This window comes from Hypanus sabinus, chromosome 1, assembly GCF_030144855.1.
Source record: "Hypanus sabinus isolate sHypSab1 chromosome 1, sHypSab1.hap1, whole genome shotgun sequence".
NCBI classification, from domain to species: Eukaryota; Metazoa; Chordata; class Chondrichthyes; order Myliobatiformes; family Dasyatidae; genus Hypanus; species Hypanus sabinus.
The window spans coordinates 178,192,284-178,214,013 of NC_082706.1; the positions used below are offsets into that span (position 1 = coordinate 178,192,284).

General features: G+C 42.0%; 1 protein-coding gene across 7 annotated transcripts in view; it reads left to right on the forward strand.

Annotated features, from left to right (window-relative positions):
- Positions 1 to 482: 482 nt before the first annotated feature.
- LOC132400865 (centrosome and spindle pole-associated protein 1) overlaps positions 483 to 21,730 on the forward strand; it is a 150,337-nt gene continuing 129,089 nt past the window's right edge. For 4 of the 7 annotated variants that reach the window (XM_059982352.1, XM_059982359.1, XM_059982365.1 and 1 more), the window contains exons 1-5: positions 484 to 609; positions 6,259 to 6,371; positions 18,431 to 18,548; positions 18,982 to 19,085; positions 21,106 to 21,186. In XM_059982352.1, coding sequence (XP_059838335.1) covers positions 498 to 609; positions 6,259 to 6,371; positions 18,431 to 18,548; positions 18,982 to 19,085; positions 21,106 to 21,186 — 528 coding nt within the window. In that variant the 5' untranslated portion in view covers positions 484 to 497. Of the gene's footprint in view, positions 610 to 6,258; positions 6,372 to 18,430; positions 18,549 to 18,981; positions 19,086 to 21,105; positions 21,187 to 21,730 lie in introns of those variants that run through there. The other 3 variants (XM_059982382.1, XM_059982391.1, XM_059982398.1) reach the window with 3 other exon arrangements.

Below are 21,730 nucleotides of genomic sequence, written 5' to 3' on the forward strand. Positions count from 1 at the left end.
AGTTGTGATTTTGTAGGCATATCTGAGGCAACTGTATAGAATTATGGTTTATTTGGATGAAGACGGCGATTCGCAAAAGAACCAACTGGAACACAAGTTTTCTTCAGTCCTTGCGTGATTAGGGTTTGCAATGCACCCAACACACTTATCACTCCTGGATACATACTCAATTGGAACGGAGCAAATGTCAAGATTAAAAAATACACATAGGAAAAGGCGGCCAGGGGCAGGAGTCCGACAATTTGGATCGTTTTCCAAAGTAATAACCTCTGCTGCGTTTTCCGATTAGGAAAATGAAAAAGAAGTTCGAACATTTTTGAGAATGAATTGAAAGTGACCGAATATCGAGAGCGACTTTCCAAAATTTTTTGTCGAGCCCGTTCTCAACTGCGGTCATCCAGACCTACAGGGGTGTAGAACCCAGCAGCGCCAGTTTCCGCGCACGGTCCGCTCTTGCCGCCGTCGAGGCGAACGCTCGTTGGTTGCGAGCGGCCGTGATGCACGATGGTTCGGGGCGATCGATGGGAGCGAGCGGGCGAGCTGGTGCGTGCGCCTCTCGCGCGGACGGATTCAAATCGCCGGCGGCGAGCGCGAGGCGCGGCGGCGAGTGTAAGCAGCTGATCGTCCGTGTGTCTCCTCCAAAATGAGCCCCCTCTCTGCCCGCTCATCCCCTTCCTTCCGTGCTGCCCGACAGGCCTGTTGCCGGGCCCGGGGCGGTTTGGAAAGCCAGCGTTGTTGTTGGTGTTGCTAAGCTACTCGGCTTCACCGACAGCGCTGCCGTCTCTTCGGGCCATCGTACACTGCCCTGACAGCTGTCGGGAGCTTCGTTGTCAGCATCTACTTAAAACTAAATTCCTAAATTCGCATTTAGTGGTAAGATCCCGGTTGTAGATTTTGGATTCGTTACGATCAAGGTGATTGTTCACTAAAATTGCTTGACAACGGGTGCTTTATGCTGTGCAGCCGGTTCTGAAAAAGTGATGATCCACTTTTACATCTTGATGTAGACAAAATTTTTTAGATAGTACTTTGATGTAAATAGTGTTGTCTGCTTGGAAGTTGGCAAATGAAAGTGCGGTGTAGGACGCGTATTTCATTAAATAAGATAAACACTGCAGATACTGTGGTCAAATCAACACGTACAAAAGCTGGATGAACTCAGCAGGGCGGGCAGCACCGTTGAAAAGAGCAGTCAACGTTTCGGGCCGAGACCCTTCGTCAGGACTGAAGGAGGGGGCAGGGGCAGGGGCAGGGGCCCTATAAAGAAAGTGGGGGGAGGGGGAAGTTGCAGGTGAGAAACCAATCAGAAAGATCAAGAGGTGGGGGAGGGGATAGGCAGGAGAGGTGAAGAAGGAATGTAAGGGGAAAGCACTACAGTTAGTAGAAGAAGGCAGAACCATGAGAGAGGTGATAGGCAGCTAGAAGAAGAGGCAGAGTGAAAGTGTGATGGGGAGGGAGGGAATTACCTGAAGATGCAGAATTCGTTGTTCACACCAAGGGGCTGCAGACTACCCTGACGGTATATGAGGTGTTGATTCTCCAACCTGAGTTTGGCCTCATCATGATAGTAGAGGAGGCATATGGACATATCCGAATGGGAATGTGAAGGAAAGGTGAAGTGGGTGGCAACCTGGAGATCCTGTCTGTTGTGGCGGAGGTGCACAACGAAGCGGTTCCCTAATCTGCGTCGGTTCTTGCCACACTGGGAGCACCGGATGCAATAGATGACCCCAACAGACTCACAAGTGAAGTGTTGCCTCACCTGGAAGGACTTTTTGGGGCCCTGAATGGTGGTAAGAGAGGAGGTATAGGGATAGGTGTAGCACTTAGGCTTGCAGGGATAAGTACCAGGTGGGAGATCTGTGGGGAGGGACATGTGGACCAGGCAGTCACGGAGGGAATGATCCCTGTGAAAAGCAGAGGGGTAGAGAGGGAAAGATATGCTTTGGGGTCCTGTTGAAGGTGGCGGAAGTTGAGGAGGATAATATACTGGATCCGGAGGCTGGTGGGGTGGTAGGTCAGGACAACGGGAACGCAGTCCCTATTGTGACGGGAGGATGGGGTGAGGGCCAAAGTGCGGGAAATGGAGGAGATGCAGGTGAGGGCATCATTGATGACGGCAGAAGGGAAACCACGATTCTTAGATGACGGCAGAAGAGAAACCACGATTCTTAAGTTCTTTTTCTTTAAGAATCGTGGTTTTCATTCTGCCATCATCAATGATGCCCTCACCCACATCTCCTCCATTTCCCACACTTCGGCCCTCACCCCTTACAGTCTAACCACTTGCACCAACATTCCTTGACCCCATTGTAACAACTTTCTAAGGAAGCACCATTGAGAGTTTCCTGTCTGGCTTTATCATTGCGTGCTGCAGAAACTGTAAGGCATTGGACCTGAAGACCCTACAGAGGATAGTAAAGGCCGCTGAGAGGATCACCAGGGTCTTTCTCCTCCCACCCCCATTTATGTCGTTTGTCGGGAGCATTGTATATGAACGGCCCAAAGCATTGTTGAGGATCCCTACCACCCATCCCACAATCTGTTTGACCTACTTCTCTCAAGTAGGAGGTACAGCCGCTTCAGGACTAGGATTGACAGATTGTGTAACAGCTTCTTCCTTCAAGTTGTGACAATGAATATCCTGCTACCACTGTGGTCTCATCACTGGGACAGTGAGCTGTTTAGATTTACTTTACTATTTAATTGTGCTGCACACTACATGCACTTCAAATAGTATTTTATTAACTTGTTTGTAGTAATATTTTGTTTTATGTGCTATGCGTGATACGTTTTTGGGTGCACCATAGTCCAGCAGAAGATTGTTTCATTTGCTTGTAAGTATGTATGTATGTATAATCAGATGACAGTAAACTTCAACTGAAAATATTTGTTGCTTCTCATGAGTTAATTTCCAAAATTGCATGGTTTCAGCATCCAAATTAGAGCTTAGAATGCATTAATATTGCCTTTGGACAGTACTTGAAAAGCTAGCATTTTTTTCCAAGCTGTGGTGGCCCTTAAGAAGGTATTAGAGCTATTATAGTTCATGTGGCGAAGGCCTTATCTTGCTTTGGGTAAGGATTTCAGACATTTTAACCCAGTAATTTAGGCAGATTTGTGACTTGAGGAGGAACATTACTATTTTCCTTAAAGGATGTACATTTACTATTTTACATTCGTAGCTGATGTGCATTGTAGTGCATCAGCGGTCAAGGGAGTGAATGTCTAGTGTAGAAAGTCAGGTGGTAATCAAACATCTATGGAAAAAAGTACAGTCAACGTTTTGGGCCGAAACCCTTTGGCAGGAGTGGAGAAAAAATGCTGAGAAGTAGATTTGAAAGGTGGCGGGAGGGGAGGGAGAAGTGCCAGGTGATAGGTGAAATTTGGATGGGGAGGGATGAAGCGAAGAGCTAGGAAGTTGATTGGTGACAGAGACAGAAGGCCATGGAAGAAAGGAAAAAAGGGGGGTGGGAGGAGCACCAGAGGGAGGAGATGAGCGGGTAAGGAGGTTACATGAGAGAGGGACAAGGGGATGGGAAATGGAGAAGGGAGGTGGGGGAAGGCGTTACTGGAAGTTTGAGAAATCGATGTTCATGTCATCGGGTTGGAGGCTACCCAAATGGAATGTAAGGTGTTGTTCATCCAACCTAAGTGTGACCTTTTCCAACAGTGGAGGACATAATGGGAAGTGGATCCCACTTGTTTTGGCAGATAGAGCTGTTATGTACACCGTAACTGGGTTAACAGACCAGCAGAAATGGAATGATACGTTGGAGTCTGGTGGTACTGTAACTAAAGGTGTTTATTAGTAAACTAAGCAATACAGTATCAAAAATGGAAATATACATATAAAGCAGGTTAGCAATGATAAATACAGAAGTGCAGGAATAAGAATCAAAACCAAGCTCTAGCAAAGTCTAGGGGTAGATGAATTGTCATAAGAGAATATAGAGTTCAGTCCAGTTCGTGTTGAGGTAGTAGTTGTTGTGTTGTAATGTTGGAGAGAGAGAGAGAGAAAGAGAGCGAGCAAGAGATGAGCAGCTGCAGCAGGCAAACCCTCTGTCGTCTTCTTGTTACGTTGTACTGCTGGGGTCACCGATTATGATTCTTCCGTATCAGGCTAGACCGTTCTTCAGTGATGGACTCATCATCCAGGCAAGGGCACACACATACACACAAGCCCCCACCAGTCTGCCTTCATCCACTGTACTCCAGACTGATTCTCCTGAACCGATCCTCCAGGCCCCCACCTTCCTGAGGGTGCACAACACTCTTTCAGTGTCCACTGGTGTGTCTGAGGGTGTCTCCCCAGACCCGTCTTTTATCCCCACTGACGGGGTATCAGCCATCCATCAACTCACGGTGTCCATGTCCATCAAATGAGGCCACTCCCTGCTGTCTCAGCAAGAATGTTAACAAGCAAAGAAGTGTCCTTGTAGCAAAAGATTGAAAGATTGTTTACCTTTCCATCAGTGAAGAAGCCATGATACTAAATCATCCGACTCTCTCTCTCTCTCTTATCTGTGGCAGATGCCTCTACCTCTGTTCTTTGTCTCTCTCTCTTTCTCTCTCTCTCTCCCATTAGCAGCAAAGTTCCTGGTTTGGGGGGGAGGGCTCAGCCCTGGACCCCATTTCCATCTGGTTTGTTCAGCACACACAACAGAGTGTAGATGGTCGGCGAATCGGTCTCCCAATCTACACCGGATGTCACTGATATACAAGTGGCCACACTGGGAGCATTGAACACAGTATATAACCTCAACAGATTCACAGGTGACGTGTCACCTCACCTGGAAGGACTGTTTGGGGCCCTTAATGGTCGTGAGGGAGGAAGTGTAGGGGCAGGTGTAGCACTTGTTATGCTTGCAAGGATAAGTGCCAGGAGGGAGATCAGTACGGAAGGATGAATGGACAAGGGAGTCATGTGGGGACTGATCCTTGCGGAAAGCAGGAAGTTGGAGGGGTGGGGAGGGAAAGATGTGTTTGGTGGTGGGATCCATTTGGAGGTGGTGGAAGTTTTGGAGAATTATGTGATGGATGTGGAGGCTGGTGGATTGGTAGGTGAGGTCAAGAGGAACCCTATCCTTGATAACATGGCGGGAGGGTGGGGTAAGAGCAGACGTGCATGAAAAGGAAGAGATTAGGTTGAGGGCAGTGATTGGGAGACTGCTTCACCAAGTATCTAAGCTCCACCTGCCGGAACAAGCGGGATGTCCCAGTGGCCATCCATTTTAATTCCACTTCACATTCCCATTCTAATATGTCCATCCATGGCCTCCTCCACTGTCAGGATAAGACCACACTTAGGTTGGAGGAACAACACCTTGTATTCCATTTGGGTAGCCTCCAAACTGAAGGCATGAGCATCGTTTTCTCAAACTTCCAGTAATGCTCTCCCCCTCCCCCCCCCCCCGCCTTCAGTATTTCCCATCTCCTTCTCCTCTCATGTTATTTCCTTGCCAGCCCATCACCTCTTTCAGGTGCTCCTCCCCCTCCCCCACATGTTTTTCTTTCTTCCATAGCCTTCAGTCTCTTTTACCAATCAACTTGCTAGCTCCTTGCTTCATCCCTCCCCCTCCAAGTCTCACCTATTGCCTATCGTTTCTCTCTGCCCTCCTGCCACCTTTCAAATCTACTCCTCTAGTCCTGCTGAAGAGTTTCGGCCTGAAATATTGACTGTACTTTTTTCCATAGGTGCTGCCTGGCCTGTTGAGTCCCTTCAGCATTTTGTGTGTGTTGCTCAGATTTCCAGCATCTGCAGATTTTCTCATATTTCTGGTAATCAAGCAGATTGTTTTTCTGGATGGTGTTGAGTGCTGTTGGACCTACATTCACCCAACTACATCACATGATACATGCTTTTTAAGATGATGAAATTGTTTTTTCGAATCAAGATTCTAAAGACCACACCACCTTCCTTACTGAATCCTCTGGAAGCATATAATCGATCACCTTTCGTGATGATAGAAACAAAATTGCAGTTTCCAAGATTTAAATGTTCAGTGCTAAAGGACCTGCTTCTAATCTATGATATTGCTTTGCTGTCATGGTAGTTATAAGCCAGTGTCAATAGGCTATTGATCGAGAGTAGCATCACTTTCTTTCCTAAAGATGTTATTATACTGAACTAGGAGCCTTGTTAGAAGCATTGTCCTTGTGACCACGCCACCTTCCCTACTGACCCCATAATGTATATTATAATTGATTACCTTTCATAGAAACAAATTGTGATTTCTAAAATTTAAATGTTTTTAGGCACTTTGCTGAAAATGGCAGATGAATTAGAAAAGTTCCTTGAAGAACAAAGGGCCAAATTAGCACAAGATAAACTCAAGCTGGGCCAAGATCCACCATATATGGAAATGCGAGTAAGTCAATAATTTAATAATAAAATTATGGGTAGCTAAATAATTTTAATAAATGCTTGTATGAAGTTAATGTTAGGCACAGCTTCTCATTAAAATGTAATAAAATTCAAGGCATATAATATAGCATGTGTCTGTTTAGTTGGGTAGTTGATAACTCGGCCTTAATAATTTATTGTTATTTAATTGAAACGTGGGTAAGTAATGAGTTTAAGATGTCCTTGATCCTTCACATTTACTTTCCTTTTTGAAGAAACTTGCATTAAAGTGAAAAACTCCAAGGTAGGTGGTTCAGAATCATTTTTTTAAATATTGTTTTCATGGATGGTGGGCATATTAGTTAACACTTAAACTTAACTTTCTGAAAAAGAAACAATGTAAATAGCTTAAATTCTGAAGCAATTTTTAAAGGAATGTTATGTATAATGAAGCCTACAATGCTTATCAATGCTGTTCAATGTCAATGTCAATGTCAAGAAAACTTTCCATTGCTTTGTGAAAATTGAGTGAATACTAATAGGGCAATAATGGATTCCAGAGATTATGGCTCTAGCAAGACCAGACCTAAAGTGCATAAGAAGGTATTTACAGTGGGATTATAATGGAATCTGGGTACTTGCCTATCACTGAAACAGAGAGCATAATTGAGGAAGGGAGGAGTAGAAATAAGCTGTGTGAAGTTGAGAGTCGGTTGGAAATTGACAGCAAAAGTTATTAAATGTTTTAGTGTGGTATAATATCACCAATAGATTCTGCAAACTATTAGTAAAAGTGGTGAGCAAGGGAATTTGAGTAGGACTGAAGTAAATAATCTATGGTCCTGTTGTAACATTTGTTTTTGTTGAGTGTATAAACAGTTGCTATGGAATATCTAATGTAAAAATGCTTTTCTCTACCAAGTTCTTTGTGGTAGTTATTAGCACTTGTGATAATCTGAACAGTGCTATCTTACCAGCCATATGTTTATCCTGTTTCTTCATAAATTGGTCAGTACTTCCTGTTCTTACCATTGGAATTTAGAACAAACAAAATATTAAGTTAAACAATAGAAAAATATGTACATCCCAATAAAATATGTACTGTCTTAATATTATTAACAGCAGAAACTGATTCAAATACACAGCATGTTCACTGGCAATTGTGAGGAGAGAAACAGGGCTAATGTTTAGGTTGAGAACTGGATCTTCTGTTTATTGCCTGCTTTATCAATATGACTTGAAGGATTCAGCCAAGTAATGAAGCATGACCTCCTAAATTCTTTTTTAAAATTACATGTTTTTTTTCCCAGTCTTTATTTTTTTTCTTGGGTTACAGTTCTGCTCCATCAGTTGTAATAAAGGCTTGAGCCAAAATGCAACTGCTCACTAATTCTGTGTGCATGTTTCTTTTCCTGAACACTGCTGTGTGTAAGTACAGAAGGTGCTGAAACATGTGAACACATCTGACCATGGGCTTCACTCCTGGACTCACCACTGAGTCTAAGAGTGTTCTGGGATATACTGAGTTAAGGCCCTGGATATACTGAGTTTGTACCTGGTTAGTTTCAAGTTTCAAAGTTCAAAATAGTTATTATCAAAGTATCTGTACTACAGACAGCCTTAAGATTCGTTATCCAAATTTAATAGAACCCATTTTTAAAAAATCTGCCAAACACCCAATGTGTGCAGAAAAAAAAACAAACCATGCAGACAAGAAAAAGTAAATAAATAACAGTCAGAAATTAAGTTCACAAAAATTAGTGCCCAACCATGAAGCCAGATCATTGCTGCATCCCATCCAAGTGCACATTATTTGCAGGCCACAGCCTCAGTTCAGCACCCAGATAAGTAAAAGTCGTAGAGCAGTGAGCTGAACAAAGGCCCATCTCTCTCGCTCCAGGCCCTGACACCCTGACCTTGTCAGTCTGGCCCGATGGTTAAATTGAGCAAGTGTCGGCTTGTTCTTTGCTCTTGAACTTGGGCCCTACCACTTCAGTTCGGCCCTGTCCACTCCAACAACGTTCTCAGGCCTGGGCCTGGATTCGGCCCATAACCAACCCTTTCAATCTGGCCAGACACTTAAGTTGGCCTAATATGGGTTTGTTTCCCATTCTCAGCCCTGGGCCTTGCCACTTTGATTTGTCTCCGATTCCACTCTAGTAACAGCCAAGCTTCGGCTTGACTTGTTCCAATTTACTTTTAATCTTTTTCATTTTGAAAGTCATTAGTCAAATTTCAGGTTTTGAGCTTGTTTTACTTGCACATTCTTAAAATTTTAGAAGATTTTTAAAGTTGTTTAAAAGTGAATTTACTTTGTATTTTTTAACTTTATTTTCTTTACACCTGAGGCACAGAAGGATTTGGGAATCCTTGTGCAGGATTCCATCAAGGTTAATTTGCTGGTTGAGTTGGTGGTGACGAAGGCAAATGCATTGTTAGCATTCATTTTGAGAGGACGGGAATGTAAATGTAATCTTGTAATGTTAAGGCTTTAGAGAGCATTGGTGAGTCCTTAGTTGAAGAATTGTAAGCAGTTTTGGTCCCCTTATCTGAAAAGGGATGTGTTGACATTGGAGGGGATTCAAAGGAAGTTCACGAAAATGATTCCAAGATTGAAAGGCTCATCATATGAGGAGCGTTTGATGGCTTTGGGCCTGTACTCCATGGAATTCCAAATGATGGGGGTGGGGGGGGGGGGGGGGAACTCATTGAAGCCAATCAAATGTTGAAAGGCCTCACTAGAGTGAATGTGGAGAGGATGTTTTCTGTGGTGGGAGTACCTAAGACCAGAGGACATGGCTTCAAAATAGAGGGGCATCCTTTTAGAACGGAGATGAGGTGGATTTTTTTAAGCTGGAGCATGGTGACTCTTTGGAATTAGTTGCAGCTGTGGAGGCCAAGTCTTTACATATAGTTGAAGTCAGAAGTTTACATACATTTAAGTTGAAGTCATTAAACTCCACAGATTTCATATCAGCAAACTATAGTTTTGGCAAGACATTGAGGATATCTAGTTTGTGTATGACACAAGTAATTTTTCCAACAATTGTTTACAGAAAGATTATTTCACTTTTAATTGACTATATCACAATTCCAGTGGGTCAGAAGTTTACAAACAAAATCAAAAGATATCGGCCAAGACCTCAGGAAAAAAAAAAATTGTGGACTCTACAAGTCTGGTTCATCCTTGGGAGCAATTTTCAAACGCCTGAAGGTACCACATTCATCTGTACAAACAATAGTATGCAGGTATAAACACCATAAGACCATGCTGCCGTCATACCGCTCAGGAAGGAGGCGCATTCTGTCTCCTAGAGATGAATGTACTTTGGCGCGAAAAGTGCAAATCAATCCCAGAACAACAGCAAAGGACCTTGTGAAGATATTTGAGGAAACAGATAGACAAGTATCTATATCCACAATAAAATGAGTCCTAAATCGACATAAGCTGAAAGGCTGCTCAGCAAGGAAGAAGCCACTGCTCCAAAACCACCATAAAAAAGCCAGACTACAGTTTGCAAGTGCGCATGGGGACAAAGATCTTACTTTTTGGAGAAATATTCTCCAGTCTGATGAAATAAAAATTGAACTGTTTGGCCGTAATGACCATCGTTATGTTTGGAGGAAAAAGGGTAAGGCTTGCAAGAGGAAGAACACCATCCCAACCGTGAGGGGGGGGGGCAGCATCATGTTGTGGGGTGCTTTGCTGCAGGAGGGACTGGTGCACTTCACAAAATAGATAGTATCATGAGGAACAAAAATTATGTGGATATATTGAAGCAATATCTCAAGACATCAGCCAGGAAGTTAAAGCTCGATCACAAATGGGTCTTCCAAATGGACAATGACCCAAGCATACCTCCAAAGTTGTGGCAAAATTGCTTAAGGACAACTAAGTCAAGGTATTGGAGTGGCCATCGCAAAGCCCTGACCTCAATCCGATAGAAAATTTGTGAGCAGAATTGAAAAAGTGTGTGCGAGCAAGGAGGCCTACAAACCTGACTCAGTTACACCAGTTCTGTCTGGAGGAATGGAACAAAATTCCAACAACTTATTGTGAGAAGCTTGTGGAAGGCTACCCAAAACATTTGACCCAAGTTAAACAATTTAAAGGCAATGCTACCAAATACTAACAAAGTGTATGTAAACTTCTAACCCACTGGGAATGTGATGAAAGAAATAAAAACTGAAATCAATAATTCTCTCTACTATTATTCTGACATTTCACATTCTTAAAATATAGTGATCCTAACTGACCTAAGACAGGGAATGTTTTACCATAGAACCATAGAACATTACAGCACAGAAACAGGCCTTTTGGCCCTTCTTGGCTGTGCCGAACCATTTTTCTGCCTAATCCCACTGTCCTGCACCTGGCCCATATCCCTCCTTACACCTCTCATCCATGTACCTGTTCAAGTTATTCTTAAATGTTAAAAGTGAGCCCGCATTTACCACTTCACCTGGCAGCTCATTCCACACTCCCACCACTCTCTGTGTGAAGAAGCCCCCCCACCCCAATGTTCCCTTTAAACTTTTCCCCCTTCACCCTTAACCCATATCCTCTTTTTTTTTCTCCCCTAGCCTCAGTGGAAAAAACCTGCTTGCATTCACTCTTATCTATACCCATCATAATTTTATATACCTCTATCAAGCCTCCCTTCATTCTTCTACGCTCCAGGGAATAAAGTCCTAACCTATTCAACCTTTCTCTGTAAGTCAGTTTCTCAAGTCCCGGCAACATCCTTGTAAACCTTCTCTGTACTCTTTCAACCTTATTAATATCCTTACTGTAATTCGGTGACCAAAACTGCACACAATACTCCAACTTGTCCACTGATGTCTCACCAATGCCTTATACAACCTCACCATAACATTCCAACTCTTATACTCAATTCTTTGATTTATAAAGGCCAATGTACCGAAAGCTATCTTTACTACCCTATCTACCTGTGACACCACTTTTAGGGAATTTTGTATCTATATTCCTAGATCCCTCTGTTCTACTGCACTCCTCGGTACCCTACCATTTACCTTGTACGTTCTATCTTGTTTTTTCCTTCCAAAGTGCGATACCTCACACTTGTCTTTATTAAACTCCATCTGCCATTTTTCAGCTCATTTTTCCAGCTGGTCCAGATCCCTCTGCAAGCTTTGAAAACCTTCCTCACTGTCCACTACAACTCTAATCTTTGTATCATCAGCAGATTTGCTGATCCAATTTACCACATTATCATCCAGATCATTGATATAGATGACAAATAACAATGGACCCAGCACTGATCCCTCCACACAGAGAAGCAATCCTCTACTACCACTCTCTGACTTCTCCCGTTGAGCCAATGTCTAATCCACTTCTCCTATTGAGCCAATGTCTAATCAAAGTTTTCTAGGATTAAATGTCAGGAATTGTGGAAAATTGAGTTTAAATGTATTTGGTTAAGATGTATGTAAACTTATGTCTTCAACTGTATATTTACAGGAAAAGGTTGATAGATTCTTGATTGGTTGGCATGAAGGGATATGAGGGGAAGGCAGAAGATGGGCTGAGAAGAAAAATGGACCAGCCATGGTGAAATGGCAGAGCAGACTTGATAGGCCAAGTGGCTTAATTCTGTTCCAATATCTATGGTCTTATTGTCTATATTTATGTAGTTTAATCAGTTTACTTGGATTTTCAGAAGGCCTTTGACAAGGTGCTACCCATGGCTACTTAGCAAGATAAGAGCCCACGGTTATAGAACTCTGCAGCACAGAAACAGACCCTTCAGCGCAACTGGTCGATGCCAAACAATCAACCTGTCTAGTTTGTAGAGGTGCACCCAGCCCACAGCACTCCATACTCCTCCATTCCATGGACCTATCCAAATTTTTCTTAGTTGTTGAAATTACACTGCAATTACCACATGCAGTGGCAGTTCATTCCACACTCTCGCCTCATTCTGAAGAAGTTCGCCTTTATGTTTCCCTTCAACATATCACCTTTACCCTTAACTCATGGCCTCTAGTTGTACTCACCAAATCTCAGTGGAAAAATCTGCTGCCATCTACTCTATACCACTCATAATTTTGCATATCCCTATTTCCTCTTGATCTTCTATGCTCTAATAAAGCCTAACCTTTTTACTCTTTCCCTAAGTCCTGGCAACATAATTATAAATTTTCTCTGTACCCTTTCAGTCTTATTGGTATCTTTCCTGTAGGTATGTGGCCAAAGCTGCACACAATACTCCATATTAGGCCTCACTAACATCTTGTACTATTTCGATATAACATCCCACATGCTGTACTTAATACATTAATTTATGAAGTCCAGTGTGCCAAAAAGCTTTCTTTGCAACCCTATCTACATGTTACATCGCTTTCAGGGGATCTGCATTCCCAGATCTCTGTGTTCTTCCACACTACTCAGTGCCCTACCACTCACCATGTAAGACCTCTCTTGGTTGGTATTCTCAAAATGTGACACCTCACACTTGTTTGCATTAATTTCCATCTGTCATTTTTCAGCCAATTTTTCTAACTTGTCTAGCTCCCACTGCAAGCTTTGAATGTCTTCTTTGCTATCCACTACATCCCAATCTTGGTATCAAATTTGTTGATCTAGGTCACCATATTATCATCCACATCGTTATTATAGATGACAAACAACAATGGACCTGGCACTGATCCCTGCAGTATACCATTAGTCACAGGCATCCAGTCAGAGAGGCAACTGTCTGTTATCCATCTCTGTCTTCTCCCACAAATCCAATGTCTAATCCAATTTGCTACCTCATCTTGAATGCCAAGCGACTGAACCTTCTTGACTGATTTACCATGTAAGACCTTCTCAATGGCCTTGCTAAAGTCCATATAAACAATAACTACTGCCTTGCCTTCATCAACTTTCTGGTAATTTCCTTGAAAAACTCTATAAGATTGGTTAGACATGACTTATTTTGCACAGTGCCATGTTGGCTATCCCTAACACAAATAAGAGAAAATCTGCAGGTGCTGGAAATCCATGCAACGCACACGAAATGCAGGAAGAACTCAGCAGGCCATGCAGTATCTATGGAAAAGAGTACAGTTGACATTTTGAATCAAGACCATTCAGCAGAACTGGAGAAAAAGAGATGAGGAATCGGAGTTAGAAGTTGTGGGGGTGTAGGGTGTGGGGGGAGAAACACAAGGTGATCGGTGAAACTGGGAAGGGGAGGGGTGAAGTAAAGAGTTGGGAAGTTGATTGATGAAAGAGTTACAGGGTTGGAGAAGGGGAATCTAATAGAGACAGAAGGCTATGGAAGAAAGAAAAGAGGGAGGAGCAACAGAGGGAGGCAATGGGCAGGTGAGATAAAATGAGATAAGGAAAAGAGGCTTGGGGGTGGTGAAGTGGGGGAGGGGGCACTACTAGAAGTTTGAGAAATAGATGTTCATGCCATCGGGTTGGAGGCTGCCCAGTTGAAACATAAGGTGTTGCTCCTGCAACCTGAGTGTGGCCTCATGGTGGCCAGAGAGGACACTATGGATGGACATGTTGCAATAAGAATGGGATGTGGAATTAAAATGGGTGCCCACTGGGAGTTCCTGCTTTTTTTGCTGGAAGGAGTATAGGTGCTCAGTGAAGTGGTCTCCCAATCTACAAATCCTATTTCCAGAAAAGTTGGGATATTTTCCAAAATGCAATAAAAACAAAAATCTGTGATATGTTAATTCATGTGAACCTTTATTTAACTGACAAAAGAACAAAGAAAAGATTTTCAATAGTTTTACTGACCAACTTAATTCTATTTTGTAAATAATACACAAATTTAGAATTTGATGGCTGCAACACACTCAACAAAAGTTGGAACAGAGGCATGTTTACCATGTGTTACATCACCTTTCCTTTTAATAACACTTCTTAATCATTTTGGAACTGAGGATACTAATTGTAGTAGATTTGCAATTGGAAATTTTGTCCATTCTTGATTGATATAAGACTTCAGCTGCACAACAGTCCGAGGTCTCCGTTGTCTGATTCTCCTCTTCGTGATGCGTCATACATTTTCAATAGGAGATAGATCTGGACTGGCAGCAGGCCAGTCAAGTACACGCACTCTGTGTCTACAAAGCCACGCTGTTGTAGCCTGTGCAGAATATGGTCTGGCATTGTCCTGCTAAAATAAGTATGGAGGTCCCGGGAAGAGATGTTGCCTTGTTGGCAACATATGTCTCTCTAAAATCCTAATATACGCCTCAGAGTCAATGGTACCTTCACATACGTGCAACTCACCCATGCCGTGGGCACTGATGCACCCCCCATACTGTCACAGATGCTGGCTTTTGCACCTTCTGCTGATAACAATCAGGATGGTCATTTTCATCTTTGGCACGGAGAACTCGATGCACGTTTATTCCGAAAACTAGCTGAAATATGGACTCATCTGAACACAGCACACGGTTCCACAGTCTTTCGGTCCATCTGAGTTGAGCTCGGGCCCAGAGAACTGGCCGGAGTTTCTGCATAGAGTTGATGTATGGCTTTCTCCTTGTGTAATACAGTTTCAAGTTGCATTTCTGGATTCAGCAACGGACTGTGTTAAGTGACAATGGTTTTCCGAAGTACTCCCGAGCCCAGGTGGCTATAATTGTCACAGTAGCATGACTGTTTCTTAGGCAGTGCTGCCTGAGGGCTCGAAGATCACGCGCATTCAATGGTGGTTTCCGACCTTGCCCTTCACACACTGAGATGTCTCTGAATTCTCTAAATCTTTTCACAATATTATGTACTGTAGATGTTGAAAGACCTAAATTCTCTGCAATCTTGCTTTGGGAAATGTTCCTTTTGAACTGACTATCAATTCTCTCACGAATTTTGGCATAAAGGGGTGAGCCTCGACCCATTCCTGCTTGCAAAGAATGAGCCTTTGATGTACGCTACTTTTATACCCAGTCATGATACCTCACCTGCTACCAATTAGCCTGCTTAATGTGGAGTCTTCCAAACCGGTGTTACTTGAATATTCTGTGCACTTTTTAATCTTATTTTAACTCTGTCCCAACGTTTGTTGAGTGTGTTGCAGCCATCAAATTCTAAATTTGTGTATATTTACAAAATACGACTAAGTTGGTTAGTAAAACTATTGAAAATCTTTTCTTTGTACTTTTGTCAGTTAAATAAAGGTTCATGTGAATTAACATATCACAAAGTTTTGTTTTTATTACATTTTGGAAAATATCCCAACTTTTCTGGAAATGGGGTTTGTATATTGGGTCTCATTGATATACAAGAGGCCACACCAGGAGTACGGCATACAGTATATGACCCCAACAGATTCACAGGTGAAGTGTCGCCTCACCTGGAAGGGCTGTTTGGGGCCCTGAGTGGTAGTGAGGGAGAAAATGCAGGGGCAGGTGTAGCACTTGTTCATATTGCAAGGATAAGTGCCTGGAGGGAGAGTAGTGTGGAGGGATGGATGGACAATGGAGTCGCGTAGGGAATGATCCCTGCGGAAAGAAGAAAGTGTGGGGGGGGGGGGGGTGTGGAGGAACGATTTGGTTGGTGGTGGGATCCTGTTGGAGTAACAGAGAATTATGTGCTGCAGAGGCTAGTGGTGTGATAGGTGAGGACACGAGGAGCCCTATCCCTGGTCAGGTGGCAGGAGGAGGGGTGAGGGCAGATGTGTGTGAAATGGAAGAGATGTGGTTGAGGGCAATATTGATGGTGTAGAGAGGGAAACCCCTTTCTCTCATGAAGGAGGACATCTCCTTTCTGAAATGCAAAGTCTCATCCTGAGAGCAGATGCAGCAGAGATGGAGGAATTGAAAAAAGGTGGTGGCATTATTACAAGTAACAGGCTGGGAAGGGTGTAGTCCAGGTAGCTGTGAGACATCAATATAATAGACATCAGTGGACAAGTTGTCTCCAAGAGATAGAGAAAAGTGAGCGAGGTGTCGGAAATGGAGCAGGTAAATTTGAGGGCAGGGCCAAAGTTGGAGGCAAAGTTGATGAAGACGATGAGCTTGGCATGGGTGCAGGAAGCAGCACCAATGCAGTCGTCAATATAGCAGAGGAGAATTGGGGGTCTAACACCAGTGTAGGTTTATAATGTAGACTGTTCCATGTAACTGACAAAAAGGGAAGCATAGCTTGGACCCATGCGAGCACCCATGGCTACTGCTTTTGTTTGAAGAAAGTGGGAGTAGCCAATAGATAAATTATTTAGAGTGAGGACAAGTTCCGCTAAGCGGAGGAACTGGTTGAGTCTGGTCTCCAGAAAGAAACGGAGAGCTTTGAGGCCTTCCTGATGGGGTATGGAGGTGTATAGGGACTGGACATCCATGGTAAAAATAAGATGCTTGGGGCCAGGGAACTTGAAATCATTGGAAAGATCAAGAGTGTGTGAAGTGTCATGGATTTAGGTAGGAATGGACTGAACTGGGGGGGATAAAACTTGAGTCGAGATATGAGTTCAGTGGAGCAGGAACAAGCTGAAACAATGGGTCTACCTGGACAGGCAGGTTTGTGTATCTTAGGTAGGAGGTAGAAATGAGAGGTGCGGAGGTGAGGTTGAATTCATGGGTGAGTCTATGACCAGAGAGTGCAGCCTCAGAGAAGGGTAATGTCCATTTAGATGAGATAAGGAGAAATTTCATTAGAGGTTAGTGAATCTGTGGAATTCATTGCCATAGACAGCTGTGGAGGCTAAATTATTGAGTATATTTAAAGTGGAAGTTGAAAGGTTCTTGAATAGTCAGGGTTTCAAAGGTTACAGGTAGAAGGCAGGGTAATGGGATTGAGGGGGATAATAAATCAGCCATGATTGAATGGCAGAGCAGACTCACTAGGCTGACTGGCCTAATTCTGCTCTTATGTCTTATTGTCTTATGCCCTTGTGGTCTAATTTGTTAAATGTTTCTTTCTTTCTTTCAATATTATATCATTGATTTTTTTTTGTTCCCCAGATATTGATAATTTCCAGCTTGATTGATCTACTTTATTTCAAAAATTAGATTGGGCATCTGTGAATTTGGTAATATAAATGAGGTTATAGCAGGGATGACTATTAATGACTCCTGGTACAATGGATCTTCATGTTACAGTGTTGACTTGGGTTACCTGTTCTTGTCTTTTACTGTTATGACCTTCAACTCATTCTCTTCCTTTGCAACACACACAAAATGCTGGAGGAACTCACTGGGCCAGGCAGCATCTGTAGAAAAGAGTAAACAGTTGATGTTTCGGGCTGAGGCTTTTTTTGTGTTTGTCATTCTTTCCCCTTAATGTTCCTGAACCCTTTGATCTTCTCAATTGACCAATGTATTAAATAAATGCTCCATTTTTGTTTCCTCCATCCCCCAACCCACTTCCCCAATTGATAACTTCAGATGCACATCAGTTCAAGTGCCACTCTGTCTCCCCTATGTGCTTCCATGATAGGCCACTGTCAAATTCCTCTGAACATCTCTTAGCCTTGCCATTTCAATGAAAATATGCAATGCCTATTTAGCTTCTTTTCATAGGACATTTATGATATCTATGGCAACACTTCCAGCACACATTTTTAGGTGCGTGCGCTTATACTTTTAGTCCCAGTTGTGTACACAATAAAGTAAAACAATAACTGTTGATAACAGAACTGGTAATTTTTTAAACATAAATATGCCAGTTTTATTATGCTAATTTTAGAAAATGCCAAAAATAGCACTGGGTTTTGAAGATAATTATTTCACCCATTTGAGGACTGTTAACATTTAAATGGCGTAGTTGCTTATACCTCTGAAATGCTGCTACACCTGTGAAATGCAAAAACATGCATGTTTATCTTTTTGAAATTGTACTTTAAGAGCAAATAAACCTCTGGAGAAAATAGATTGGAAAGGAAGGTTGGGTGGAGAAGTTGCATTGAGATGGACAAGAAGGCAACATTAAGTGATGAGTTAAGGGGGTTTAGTCAGTTCTTAGCATATCCTGAGTGGCTCTTCTAGTGACTAACTGACTATGTAACCTGTAAGTAGATTTTACTATGTGATTACGACTTGTTTCTTTGATAGAGACAGTTTGAGGTACTTATAGTTCATAATCTTATAATTTCATTCATCCCCAATTCCCTCTCCCAGACAAAATCTTCAGACCCAGTCGGTGCCACCAATCAAGCAGTTGACTCAACAGCCAATGGAAATAGCCTCCCAATTATTCAGCCTACAAAACAATATCCACATACCGATAGATCTAAAGGTATGTTGATGGCACCCAACAGATAGGTCTACTGTTCCTATTATGCTCAGTACCTTTTTGTGTTGGATTGGTTTATTTTAAATAGGAGGATCAAATGTCCCTTGTCTTTGGTTAACAATACATCTGTTTTATGCACAAATTGTGAAGATTTACTATTTGAAAGTCAGCTTGTTTAATTCATATGCATGATTATGTAGAATTACATTAAAATTACAACACAGTAACAATATTTGACTCAACTAAAACACGTTAGAGGATGGTCCCCACATTTGAAATGGTTTATGTGCATTTATTTTATTTACATTTCTCAAATCCACCCATAACATTATGTCATACCAGATAATTTAAAATCAATATTGTATGCAGGCTAATTTGCTCAAAGACATATCATTAATTTTTAAAAGTTATTTATTGCAAAAACTTTTATTTTTAGAAGAAAACTATGGGTTAAGCCTGCCACTTGGATTAGAATATGATCAAAAGAAGCAGAAATTGAAGGAAGAACTTCGTCAAGACTACAGACGCTATATGGCTGAGGTAGAGCCCTGCAATGAATGATTATGTCAGCGCCAATGTGTAACTAGTTATTTTCTCCTCTCCATCTGTTCTGAAAGCATAATCATTCCTGCTTTTTTGTGGGCACTACTGTCTTTCCCTTGCCCATTTTAGAAACTAGATATGAAGTGTTAAAGTGTTATTTACTTGGGTGGATTTGGGGAACAAGGGAGAAATTCACACCTGTGTTTGTTATCTCCTTGTCCGTGTGCATTCTATCAGTAAATACTGAATTTCTGGAGTAGGAATTCTTTCTTTTTCTTTTTCACGCTGTCTTTCTCTGAATGACATCAATTTACAGTATAGAATCTCTAATCTTGCACCATTTACCGTTGAACCAATTGGTTTCAAAAGATGCATTTAATGTCAGAGAAAGTATACAATATACATCATGAAATTCTTTTTCTTCACAGAAATCCACAAAAACAAAGGAGTGCTCCAAAGAATGAACAACAGTTAAAACATTAGATCCCCAAAGCGCCACCCCACTCCCCCTCCCATGCAGGAGCAGCAGCAAGGCAATGAGCTCCCCATCCCCACCAGCAAAACAGCATCAGCACCCTCCACCAAGCACTCAAGTGTGCAGCAAAGCATCACTAAAAACACACACTTGCAGTACCCCAGAATCTACTTGTTCACCTTATAATTCAATATACCACAAGCTCTCTCTTTCTCTCTCCCTAATAAGGGAAAAAGAGGGGAGGCATATCAAACAACTCATTGATTTATGATGTTAAAAGTCTGTTATGCCGCTTTTTTCAAGCTCTGTACCCAGAGAGTCGGTATCAAAAATGCGCAGGGGTCCAGGCACACAACCCCCGGCAGCTAACCTGTTGCTCCTGATGTTCCGTGATCTCCCACGATACTTCAGTCAGGGCCACTGGCCTAGAATCAGCACATCATCACAGCCACAAAATCACGGAATCCTGAAAGTGCGCTCATCTTCCAGGCCGCATCCATATCAAGCAGCTGGTCGTGAGGCCCTGAGAGGGGTCCTATTCCCTCAAAGAACCAAAGTCAGAGTGTAACTCCAGGTCAGGGTCTTCAAAAGAACCTTGAAAAGAAAAAAAATGAGATATCAAAGATAGAAGTAAAGCTTTTTGCAAAGATGCAAGCAAAGGAGTCACTATTTAGCGCCATCTTAACTTTGCATCGCCTTCATTGACAGAGAATCTACAATATTCTTAATATTCAGTGCTAAATGTTTATGTTTTCATATTTTCCTTACAATGGAAGGAGGCCATTTGGTAATTGAGTCTACACTGGCAATTAGAACAATTACATCAGTCTTTTCTCCCCCTCCTTTGTTTTCCTGATAATCAATCTTAACATGCTCATTAATTCTGGCTACCCAAGAATACTGGACAGAATTTACGACGACTAATTTTCCAACAAATACATCTTTGTAATATGAGAGGAGATTGGAGTACTGAGTGGGGTGTGGGGAAAGAGGGAGAGTGTATGTTGTCAAAGTGAGAATATGCAATCTTCATACACACGGCACCCTAAATCTTGTGAGGCAGCATCTGTACAAAAGTAAGATGGCGCTGGATGAGAGTGCAGTCTACATTGTACTAGACCATAGCTCTCTTGATGTTCTACTTTTGTATTTTCATGTTGGTGCTGTTTGCATAGGCGCTTCCAGATCCTGGAATGCTACTTGAACTTAAGTAAGTGCTGTTAAATATAACAGAGCTAGGTAGATAAGAAGAAGGAAGAGAGTCATGATTTGAAAGAAGGACTGACATTGTTGACAAGATGAATGAAATGCAAGACACAGAAATGGTAATGGGAAAGAACAAAAATATATGAGAGTGATAATGCCATCTATTTGAGATTTTTTTTAGTTTAACTTTAGAGCTAATAACATTTGTAGCACCAGGTCTGGATGATGACCTGTAGGAGTCCTAAAAAGCATTAGGAATCAATGGTTGAATTGTGTATTCAAATAAGTGAATTTTATTACTTTAAAATGGTTGATTCTAGGTCTTTGCTATTGCAGAAAAATTCTAGGATTGAAAGGGAGTTGCAGTCAACAGTTGAAAACCTTTCACTTCCCATTTCTGACAGAAAATCAGCGAAGGTGAGTTTATAGAGCGAGTTTGTTTAACTTCTTAGCTAAATAAATAGATTAAATGAACATTCCATTGACATTAGTTAATATGCCTGAGTTGAAAGTGAGAAGGTTATCAGTTAAAGAGTTGTTAGCATGGATGATATAGATGTACAAGTATTATATCATCTTCAATCAAAAATTGTCTGCAACCTTCAGTTCACCTAACACTATTTCTGGTAACTTTGCCGATGGTATCAGTCCTCCATGACTTGAATTTGAAATACTTATATATTTGTTTCAAATGCTTTCTTTGCTATTTAATGACTTGGGCTGTATTATTTTTTATCTTTTTTTTCTTTGTGACTGTATGTTTTGCTGAAATCATAACTCTCTGTGCTGTTAGTAATATGTGTTGAAGTTTGGCCCTGGAGGAAAGCTGTTTTGTTGGGCTATATTCATGTATGGTTGAATGGTTATTAAACTTCAACTTGAAAGCCATTATCACATTGAAGATCAACACCTGATTAAGCATCTAACAAATTCTGGACATAAATTGACTCCAATGAATTCA